At 42.1% G+C, this 11,435-nt stretch overlaps 1 protein-coding gene across 2 annotated transcripts; it reads right to left on the reverse strand.

The window, feature by feature from the left end:
• Positions 1–7,133: 7,133 nt before the first annotated feature.
• Positions 7,134–10,166, reverse strand: LOC118391152 (polyubiquitin-C). 2 transcript variants are annotated; one of them, XM_052457867.1, is made up of 3 exons: positions 10,013–10,166; positions 8,313–8,824; positions 7,134–7,400 (listed from the first exon to the last, which is right to left on the reverse strand). In XM_052457867.1, the coding sequence occupies exons 2-3, from the start codon at positions 8,814–8,816 to the stop codon at positions 7,215–7,217; spliced, it is 690 nt and encodes a 229-aa protein (XP_052313827.1). In that variant the 5' UTR covers positions 8,817–8,824; positions 10,013–10,166; the 3' UTR covers positions 7,134–7,214. The 2 variants fall into 2 exon arrangements, with proteins under 2 accessions (XP_052313827.1, XP_035638126.2); XM_035782233.2 differs by having other exon boundaries at positions 7,134–8,824.
• Between the last annotated feature and the right edge of the window lie 1,269 nt (positions 10,167–11,435).

An 11,435-nucleotide genomic window follows, 5' to 3' on the forward strand; every position in this document is an offset into this window, starting at 1 on the left:
GTGTGTGTGTGTGTGTGTGTGTGTGTGTGTGTGTGTGTGTGTGTGTGTGTGTGTGTGTGTGTGTGTGTGTGTGTGTGTGTGTGTGTGTGTGTGTGTGTGTGTGTGTGTGTGTGTGTGTGTGTGTGTGTGTGTGTGTAATATGATATTGCAGTCTGCTGGACTGGGTCACCTGAATTGCAGTACCATCTCAATCAGTCTCATTTTATTTATAGGCTATAATCCTTTTCACAACAATATTTCTCACACAAAATACTATTGTAAATCTCCCAGACAGTCCCAGACTAATTTCAGAATCAACTACTTCCACAGACTGGGGTTGAAAGATACTGTAGACCGTTGGAGATGTTAGGGGTCACAGGCTGCTCTTCTCATGCTCTGTGGGCAAAAGTTTTGAGGTCAGGTTCAGTTCATGAGTGTACTACAGACATTTAAGGAATTCAATTCTCATTCTGTAGCATGTATGGACTATGTGGGCTCCTCCTCAGGTTGCCAACACTGTATTGATTACTTTAGCTGGAAAGGTCACTGCATATGTTGAAAAGCTTTTATACAGGCTGCTTGTGTCAGCTAATTTCTGTGTGGTAGTAATCCTGTTTTATGAGGGGAATGGAAGTTTAGGCAATCCTATTTCAGATTCAAGTGTAAGATAATACAGTCCTACACTACAAGGCCAAAATGATGTGGACACCTCTTCAAATTAGTGGATTCAGCTATTTCAGCCACATCCATGGATGACAGGTGTAAAAAAAAAAATTGAGCACACAGCCATGCAATCTCCATAGACAAACATTGGCAGTAGTATGGCCCGTACTGAAGAGCTCAGTAACTTTAAATGTGGCACCGTCATGGGATGCCACCTTTCCTACAAGTCAGTTCATCAAATTTCTTCCCAGTCAACTTTAAGTACTGTTATTGTGAAGTGGAAACGTTTAGGAGCAACAACAGCTCAGCTGTGAAGTGGTAGGCCACACAAGCTCACAGAACAGGACCACCGAGTGCGGAAGCACGTAACGCATAAAATCGTATGTCCTCGGTTGCAACACTCACCACTGAGTTCCAAACTGCCTCTGGAAGCAACATCAGCACAATAACTGTTTGTAGGGAGCTTCATGAAGTGGGTTTCCATTTCCGAGCAGCCGCACACAAGCCTAAGATCACCATGCACAATACCAAGCGTCGGCTGGAGTGGTATAAAGCTTGCGGAATAATGGTCTGGGTATCAGGTTTAAGGTAAGACCCAGATGCAGACCGTGTTGAATAAACAATCATTTAATGATCCAATAGGGACAGGTTATAGACAGGTCAAGGCAGGCAGGGATCAGTAACCAGAGGTGAGGCAACGGTACCGGACGGCAGTCAGGCTCAGGGTCAGGTTAAGCAGAGGTCAAAAATCCAGCGGAGGGCAAAGGTACAGGTCTGTAGGTAGGCTCAGGCAGAGTGGTCAGGCAGGCGGGCTCGGAGTCAGGACAGGCAAGGGTCAAAACCAGGAGGGCCAGAAAAGAGAGACTTGGAAAAAGCAGGCGCTGAGAAACTAAAGCTGGTTGACTTGACAAATTGGCAAAGGACAAGCAGAGAATTCAGGAATATATACACAGGGGATAATGGGGAAGATGGGCGACACTTGGAGGGGGGTGGAGACAATCACAAGGACAGGTGAAAAAGATCAGGGTGTGACACTGGGGCTGTTTTTCATGGTAGGCCCTTACCTGTTTCAGATGACAATGCCCCCGTGCACAAAGTGAGGACCATACAGACGTGGTTTGTCGAAATAGGTGTGGAAGAACTTGACTGGCCTGCACAGAGCCCTGACCTCAACCGCATGGAACACTTTTGGGATGAATTGGAACACCGACTGGGAGACAGGCCTAATCACCCAACATCAGTGCCCGACCTCACTAATGCTCTTGAGGCTGAATGGATGCAAGTCCCCGCAGCAATGCTCCAACATCTAGTGGAAAGCCTTCCCAGAACAGTGGAGTCTGTTAAAGTAGCAAAAGGGGGACCAACTCCATATTAATGCCCATGATTTTGGAATGAGATGTTCAATGAACAGGTGTCCACATACTCTTGGCCATGTAGTGTATTTCAAAAAACACCACATAGCCTAGTCTGGTGTAAAGTGACAAAGTAAAAGTACTTTTAAGTACTACTTAAGTTGTCTTTTGGGGTATCTTTACTTTTACTCCACTACACTCTTAGAAAAAAGGGTGCTATCTAGAACCTAAAAGGGTTCTTCATCCGAAGAACACTTTTGGAACCCTTTTTCTAAGAGTGTACATTCCTAAAGAAAATATATACTTTTTACCATACAATTTTCCTGACACCCACTCATTACATTTAGAATGCTCAGGTAAGACAGCAATCCTGACCGGTTGCATCACCGCCTGGTATGGCAACTGCTCGGCATCTGACCGTAAGTCACTACAGAGGGTTGTGCGTACGGTCCAGTACATCACTGAGGCCAAGTTTCCTGCCATCCAGGACCTATATAATAGGAGGTGTCTGAGGAAAGCCCATAAAATTGTCAGAGACTCCAGTCCCCCAAGTCATAGACTGTGTTCTCTGCTACCGCACGGCAAGCGGTACCAGAGCACCATGTCTCGGACCAAAAGGCTCCTTAACAGCTTCTACCCCCAAGCCATAAGACTGTTGACAATTAATCAAATGGCCACCGGACTATTACATTGACCTCCCCCATTTGTTTTGTACACTGCTGCTACTCTCTGTTTATTATATATGCATAGTCACTTCACCCCTACCTACATGTACAAATTACAAAATAACATGTACCCTCACACACTGACTCGGTACCGGTTCCCCATGTATATAGCCTCGTTATTGTTATGTTATTGTGTTACTTTTTATTATTTTTTACTTTAGTTTATTTGATAAATATTTTCTTAACTCTTGAACTGCACTGTTGGTTAAGGGCTTGTAAGTAAGCATTTCATGGTAAGGTCTACACTTGTATTCGGCACATGTGACAAATCAAGTTTGATTTGACTTGATTTGAATATGTTCCAATTCCAAACCTATTAATATAACGCATTGCCTCTGATGTGGCTGACTCACTAAATACAAATACTGCATTTGTAAATTGTGTCTGAGTGTTGGAGTGTGCTAGTTTGGGACAAGTCTTTTTAGCTAACATTCCATTATTTTCCACCTAATGTAATTTGGCAAAGAGACTGGCATTCCAGCAATCTCAACATTCAATATGCAGCTGAATTTACACTGCAGTTGCTGATTGGTAGTTGGAAACAATATTCATATTTTCCGTATATAATTTGAAGAACAATAATAAACAATACCTTTGCAACCTGCTATGGTCATTCCCTTGTGAGAACCCACTGGGCACACACTGGTTGAATCAACGTTGTTTCCAAGTAATTTCAATGACTTGTAATGCACATTAAGACCAGAAGATGTCATTAAGACCACAAGATGTCACCAAATTTCCCCAACACTTTCCCTGGCTGCCACTGCTCTTGCTCAACAAAAAATGTCCTCTGTGTTTTTACATTTTTTATTTCACCTTTATTTAACCAGGTTTACCAGTTGAGAACAAATTCTCATTTACAATTGCGACCTGGCCAAGATAAAGCAAAGCAGTGAGACAAAAAGCAACAACACAGAGTTACACATGGAATAAACAAAAGTTCAGTCATTAACACAATAGAAAAATCTATATACAATGTGTGGAAATGGAGTAAGGAGGTAAGGCAATAAATAGACCAGTAGCAAAGTAATTACAATTTAGCAAATTAACACTGGAGTGATAGATGTGCAGATAATGATGTGCAAGTAGAAATATTGGTGTGCAAAAGAGCAAAAAGAAAGTAAATTAAAACAATATGGGGATGAGGTAGGTAGTTTAATGGGCTATTTACAGATGGGCTGTGTACAGCTGCAGCGATCGGTAAGCTGCTCAGATAGCTGATGCTTAAAGTTAGTGAGGGAGATATGTCTCCATCTTCAGCGATTTTTGCAATTCGTTCCAGTAATTGGCAGCAGAGAACTGGAAGGAAAGGTGGCCAAAGGAGCTGTTGGCTTTGGGGATGACCAGTGAGATATACCTGCTGGAGTGTGTGCTACGGGTGGGTGTTATGGTGACCAGTGAGCTGAGAATAAGGCAGAGCTTTACCTAGCAAAGACTTATAGATGACCTGGAGCCAGTGGGTCTGGCGACGAATATGTAGTGAGAGCCAGCCGACGAGAACATACAGGTCGCAGTGGTGGGTGGTATATGGGGCTTTGGTGACAAAACGGATGTGTCATCACAACTTTTGGAGATATTTCAACATTTCGATTTTGTGGTAAATTGATCAAATTCTTTGAAAATGTGAAAAAGTTGTAGATAAAGTCCAATGAAGTTAGATCTATAATTGTTGTTTTTAAAATACCTTAAGATAAATAATCCACTTGTTTAAAGAGAAAAATGTTGATATTTTTTAGTAATGTTATGTGTTTCTACCTGTCATTTAGACAATGACTATCCCAGTTAGCACTAGTTTATGCTAACTTGCTAGCTAGCAACTTCACTAGCAAATTGTCTGAGGTAAAATACATTATAAAGATAAAGTAACTTAATTGCAGTTGTAAACGTTTCCAATAGGGACTGATACCTTTACAGTTAATGTTACTTTATAGCCTTTTAGCTATTTTACACAGCATTTTATGTCATATAGTTTCACCATAGGGATGGTGCCAGGTTTCCTCCAGATGTGACGCTTGGTATTCAGGCCAATAGTTCAATCTTGGTTTCATCAGACCAGAGAATCTTGTTTCTCATGGTCTGAGAGTCTTTAGGTGCCTTTTGGCAAAGTCCAAGAGGGCTGTCATGTGCCTTTTAATGAGGAGTAGCTTCTGTCTGGCCACACTACCATAAAGACCTGATTGATGGAGTGCTGCAGAGATGGTTGTCCTGCTGGAAGGTTCTCCCATCTCCACAGAGGAACTCTGGAGCTCTGTCAGAGTGACCATCGGGTTCTTGGTCCCTCCTCTCCCGATTGCTCAGTTTTGCCGAGTGGCCAGCTCTAGGAAGAGACTTGGTGGTTCCAGACTTCTTCCATTTAAGAATAATGGAGGCCACTGTGTTCTTGGGGACCTTCAATGCTGCAGACATTTTTGGTACCTTTCCCCCTTCCTCTGTGACTCGACACAATGCTGTCTCGGGGCTCTACAGATAATTCCTTCGATCTCATGGCTTGCTTTTTGCTATGACATGCACTGTCAACTGAGACCTTATATAGACAGGTGTATGCCTTTCCAAATCATGTCCAATCAATTGAATTTACCACAGGTGGACTCCAATTAAGTTGTAGAAACATCTCAAGGATGATCAATGGAAACAGGATGCATCTGAGCTCAATTTCAAGTCTCATAGCAAAGGGTCTGAATACTTACGTAAATAAGCCATTTCTGGGGTTTTTTGTTTACTTTTTTTGTCAATGACTGTTTTCACTTTGTCATTATGGGATATTTATTTAATACATTTTAGAATAAGGCTGTAATGTAACAAAATGTGAAAAAAAGTCCAGGGGACTGAATACTTTCCAGAGGCACTGTAGATGTCTGCAAATAATAATAAATAATCCAGCACCCTCCTGGGACAAACTACTTCCAGCACAGGTGTTGGTCGCCTAAATTCACAAGTAGGCTAGGCCTAATATATAGGCTAGCATACAAATGGTGGATTATAGCCCCAGCCTATGAACAACATTCGAATTTACAGTATTCACTGTTCCCTTCCGCTAGCTTCTCCACTGGCCTTTCAGTAAAAAAAAAAAAAAAATAAATCGAGGAAAGAAGCACCTTGCTCTTTGGAAAAAAAAAATGTATATATATATATTTTTATTATGAACACAACAAATACAAAAAAAACCTTGCTCTAGTGTTCACGATGTACTGGCGGGAAGTTTGAATGTCGTGAGCTTCTTTGGTGTGATCACATAGGCTGGTGGTAAAAATGCAATAAATGGGAATGCTTTGTTCTCCCCACACTCTACGTTCCAAGCCCACGCCCAATGTTTATGTTTACAATGAAATGTCAGAATGCCTAATGTTAGAATGTGATTGATTGTAAAGTGACATAAGTTGCAAGGAGTGAAATGCACAGTAATAGTTGAGCAGAGACAGCAAGCAGGCTTTGTGCCCATGGCTGTCAGCAAATAAAATGTAATTGTGCTGCCTGGCAATTATATGTATAGCATTTACTTTTACTCAAGTATGGCAATTGAGTCCTTTTCCCACCATTGTTAGGCTACTTGAGTACATTCAAATTGATACTTTTACTCTAGTATTTTACTGGGTGACTTTCAGTTGAGTAATTTTCTAATTTTACTTTTACTTGTTCAACCATCAGTGGGCTGAAAACTTTTTTCATACAGCTGCCAGTTTGTTTTTAGCTTTTGTCAACAGGGGGAAGCAAAGGCTCATAATAGGAATTCAGGTACAGAACTACATTTTGCAGTAGCTTGGTGGTACTGTAACTAAATTCAAATCGTAGTAGTATTCAGCAGCTATTTTGCCATGCAGCTAACTACTGGACCTACACAATAATTTTTTTGTATATAAAAAAAAATGTAAGCAATAATGTTCTTGCTTATTCTCATTTGAAAGTGTTAAATAGTAAATTACTAACTGATAGCATACTACCCAAAGTGATCCGTCTTGCCATTGTAGGCAATTCCCCTAGCTTGATGGAGAGGACAATTTGGGAAATGGGAGGCTAGGAATACGGCAGTTATTCAAAGCCATGTCATGTAGACCAGCTGCCTCTTCACAGAATCTTATTGTAATTAGCCCACCAAAGGGCAATGTGTGGCTAAGTAAGCTATCAATTGTCAGTAACCATGGTACCCTAAATTAAGTGTAATTTTTAAAATTACAATGAAACCCATCAAAGCACTTGAATCTCCAGCTTTTGCTTTAAATCAGTGGGAAGTAATACCTCAAAGGATTTAGCATATATATAAAGGTTTAATTAAATAGCATTGTTTCATTACTAGTGTGACAATATACCATGTTTCTTACACATTGTCAAACACACCTCATGTAATCAATTTAAGATACATTGTATTATTGTTTCTATAATAACATCTCAAAGCTATGAAAGGAAACTGAAGACAAGATTAACTAAATACCTTTATTTTGCCTTTATGGCTTGAAGAATTAAAATATATTTGGTCACTTTTGAAAAAAGCAGGGGAAACTTAAGGTCCTCCCCTGAGACGCAGCACAAGATGAAGGGTGGATTCTTTCTGAATGTTGTAGTCTGAGAGGGTGCGGCCATCTTCTAGCTGCTTGCCGGCAAAGATCAGCCTCTGCTGGTCTGGGGGGATGCCCTCCTTGTCCTGGATCTTGGCCTTCACGTTCTCAATGGTGTCGCTTGGCTCAACCTCGAGGGTGATGGTCTTGCCTGTCAGGGTCTTCACGAAGATCTGCATGCCTCCCCTGAGACGCAGCACAAGATGGAGGGTGGATTCTTTCTGGATGTTGTAGTCTGAGAGGGTGCGGCCATCTTCTAGCTGCTTGCCGGCAAAGATCAGCCTCTGCTGGTCTGGGGGGATGCCCTCCTTGTCCTGGATCTTGGCCTTCACGTTCTCAATGGTGTCGCTTGGCTCAACCTCGAGGGTGATGGTCTTGCCTGTCAGGGTCTTCACGAAGATCTGCATGCCTCCCCTGAGACGCAGCACAAGATGGAGGGTGGATTCTTTCTGGATGTTGTAGTCTGAGAGGGTGCGGCCATCTTCTAGCTGCTTGCCGGCAAAGATCAGCCTCTGCTGGTCTGGGGGGATGCCCTCCTTGTCCTGGATCTTGGCCTTCACGTTCTCAATGGTGTCGCTTGGCTCAACCTCGAGGGTGATGGTCTTGCCTGTCAGGGTCTTCACGAAGATCTGCATGCCTCCCCTGAGACGCAGCACAAGATGAAGGGTGGATTCTTTCTGAATGTTGTAGTCTGAGAGGGTGCGGCCATCTTCTAGCTGCTTGCCGGCAAAGATCAGCCTCTGCTGGTCTGGGGGGATGCCCTCCTTGTCCTGGATCTTGGCCTTCACGTTCTCAATGGTGTCGCTTGGCTCAACCTCGAGGGTGATGGTCTTGCCTGTCAGGGTCTTCACGAAGATCTGCATGCCTCCCCTGAGACGCAGCACAAGATGAAGGGTGGATTCTTTCTGAATGTTGTAGTCTGAGAGGGTGCGGCCATCTTCTAGCTGCTTGCCGGCAAAGATCAGCCTCTGCTGGTCTGGGGGGATGCCCTCCTTGTCCTGGATCTTGGCCTTCACGTTCTCAATGGTGTCACTTGGCTCAACCTCGAGGGTGATGGTCTTGCCTGTCAGGGTCTTCACGAAGATCTGCATGCCTCCCCTGAGACGCAGCACAAGATGAAGGGTGGATTCTTTCTGAATGTTGTAGTCTGAGAGGGTGCGGCCATCTTCTAGCTGCTTGCCGGCAAAGATCAGCCTCTGCTGGTCTGGGGGGATGCCCTCCTTGTCCTGGATCTTGGCCTTCACGTTCTCAATGGTGTCACTTGGCTCAACCTCGAGGGTGATGGTCTTGCCTGTCAGGGTCTTCACGAAGATCTGCATGCCTCCCCTGAGACGCAGCACAAGATGGAGGGTGGATTCTTTCTGGATGTTGTAGTCTGAGAGGGTGCGGCCATCTTCTAGCTGCTTGCCGGCAAAGATCAGCCTCTGCTGGTCTGGGGGGATGCCCTCCTTGTCCTGGATCTTGGCCTTCACGTTATCAATGGTGTCGCTTGGCTCAACCTCGAGGGTGATGGTCTTGCCTGTCAGGGTCTTCACGAAGATCTGCATCTTTGCACCTGAAACAGAGTGAACAATCAGTTAATCATCACAATAATGCAAATTATATGTCCCTATTGAATTAGTGTACCACTCAATACTACTACTGTCCATTGTTAACAAAGTGAAGTAACACCTAAAACTCATTATCCTGATGCCAATAACTTTTAATTTAATGTATTTGCCATTATGCAAGCTCAAATCCTATTAGGTGTTCTAGCATGCATTTGCATATATCAGTGTAGTAACTCAATTTGCCTTTGCACTCCTAAACGTGATTTCAAATCAAATCAAATTTTATTTGTCACATACACATGGTTAGCAGATGTTAATGCGAGTGTAGCGAAATGCTTGTGCTTCTAGTTCCGACAATGCAGTGATAACCAACAAGTAATCCAACTAACAATAAGGGGATAAAGAATATGTACATAAGGATATATGAATGAGTGATGGTACAGGGCAGCATACAGTAGATGGTATCGAGTACAGTATATACATATGAGATGAGTATGTAGACAAAGTAAACAAAGTGGCATAGTTAAAGTGGCTAGTGATACATGTATTACATAAGGATGCAGTCGATGATATAGAGTATAGTAAGATCAGCCTATAAAAAAAACGTAGTCAACTCTGTTCATAACAGATTTTAGCTTCTGGAACAGAACTTTAAGATAAAAATGTTACGTCGATGAGAACGTGTAAAATGTAATCCAAAATACATCTTCTCCCACTGGACTTGGATGCGTCACATTTATACATCCGGTGAAATATCGGTCCCTTTGTTCTATCTGTGGCGTAACGCTAACCGTTTGGATTCCGTACAGACGCCATCTTCCCCACCACTAACTAGTGTGCCCTTTGTTCACCTGGCTAGCGAAGCAGCATAAAAATGGGGGAGAAAACTAACAACCGTCGCTACGGCTAACAAACTTCCAGGGAGAAATATTACCCGAAAACTTTCACTTGTACAATTGAGGCCTAAAAAAATGGTTAAAGGCACAAAAATTAAATATTTTGTGAGGTTAGAGCGAAACACGGTTGTTGTAACGTTACCGGAACAACCGTGTTTCGCTCTTCCCTCAATAGTTTTGTTGTTGTGCCTTACTCATTAAAAAAAAGCAAGTAAATCCAGCCCATTAGTTAACTAACAAAATACTATCTGTATTTTTTTTCAACGCTAAACTTCGACATTAAATCAGTGTACTTACGATTGACCTCAAAGAAAACTCCACGAAATTGTCTTTAATAATTTCTTCTTGCGTCTATGTTCAATAAAGTTCATGTATTGTATTTATACAAAGAAAACGTTGTGACGTAGAAGCGTCATGTGACAATATCCATCCGCTATTGAAAACATAGTCCGTTCTGTAACCTGTACATTTACGATTTACATTGCATTAATCAATTTCGACTGCAATAAATATTCATATTATAACACATATACAAATTCTCGATTAGGACAAGGTGATTTAAAAACATTACTCGCGGCGGAGTCACATTTATCTGCTGTGTGCTGAGATTGCTCTAGAAATTGCTGGAACGATCCACGTGAAGAACCCATCCTCCGAATCTGTGATTGGACGCTTGTTTGTCTGAATAACGATTGGTGGATGCTAATGTATCGCTGCGTTGGAATGTGAATGTTTTCAAACTTGTCTGACGGTACCATGAACTTTCCAAACAACACTGATATGAAAAACAAAATGTTTTGTGTCATTTCCGATCAACTGTAAAAACAGTTTGAGGCTCAAATTATTATTTGCCCTGTTCAGTGTTGGGGGATTATTGATGAAACAATGGAAACTTTTTAGACAATATGTACTGTCTGTCTCATATCCTCCTATTGATATAGGCCTACTCACACTGTATCAATACCAAGACTCACCCCCCCCCCCTTAAAAGATTTAGATGCACTATTGTAAAGTGGCTGTTCCACTGGATGTCATAAGATGAATGCACCAATTTGTAAGTCGCTCTGGATAAGAGCGTCTGCTAAATGACTTAAATGTAAATGTAAATGTAAGACAATCCCTTCGTTAAAGCTATATGGCACAACCTGTCAAATACCACTATTTGTCAGTTGTTCGCATTTGTTTCTGTAAACATAATACATAAAGAGCAAATATCATGGCATTTCTCAATCCTAAAAAAGCAACCAGTAGCAGACCTTTTCATCCAACATACTTCTTAATATAGAGCAGAAACATGCAGCATGAGGTCCAGCCTCCAGCAGATGGGAACGTGTTTCCTAACATATGCTTCCAGCTGCTTTGTCTGCACATGTAAAGTAGGCCAGGCTGAAAAAGCTGACACTACTTCGTCCATGAGCCAGACCCCCAAATTTGGGCAGTCGGGCTCACTTGGGCCTAAAAGGTTTCACAGTAATTTTCTTGAAGGTCTATGTCCCTTGAGTTGGAAAATGTGTGATAGCAGTGCAGCAATGGTAGCTTTCTCTATGTTATCACTCTTTCTTTCATAAATTTTTTATTTAACCTTTATTTAACTTGGCGAGTCAGTTAAGAACAAATTCTTATTTACAATGACGACCTACCAAAAGGCAAAAAGCCTCCTGCGGGGATGGGGACTGGGACAAAAAAAACATATATAGGACAAAACACACATCACGACAAG

The sequence above is a fragment of the Oncorhynchus keta genome, chromosome 12 (genome assembly GCF_023373465.1).
Source record: "Oncorhynchus keta strain PuntledgeMale-10-30-2019 chromosome 12, Oket_V2, whole genome shotgun sequence".
NCBI classification, from domain to species: Eukaryota; Metazoa; Chordata; class Actinopteri; order Salmoniformes; family Salmonidae; genus Oncorhynchus; species Oncorhynchus keta.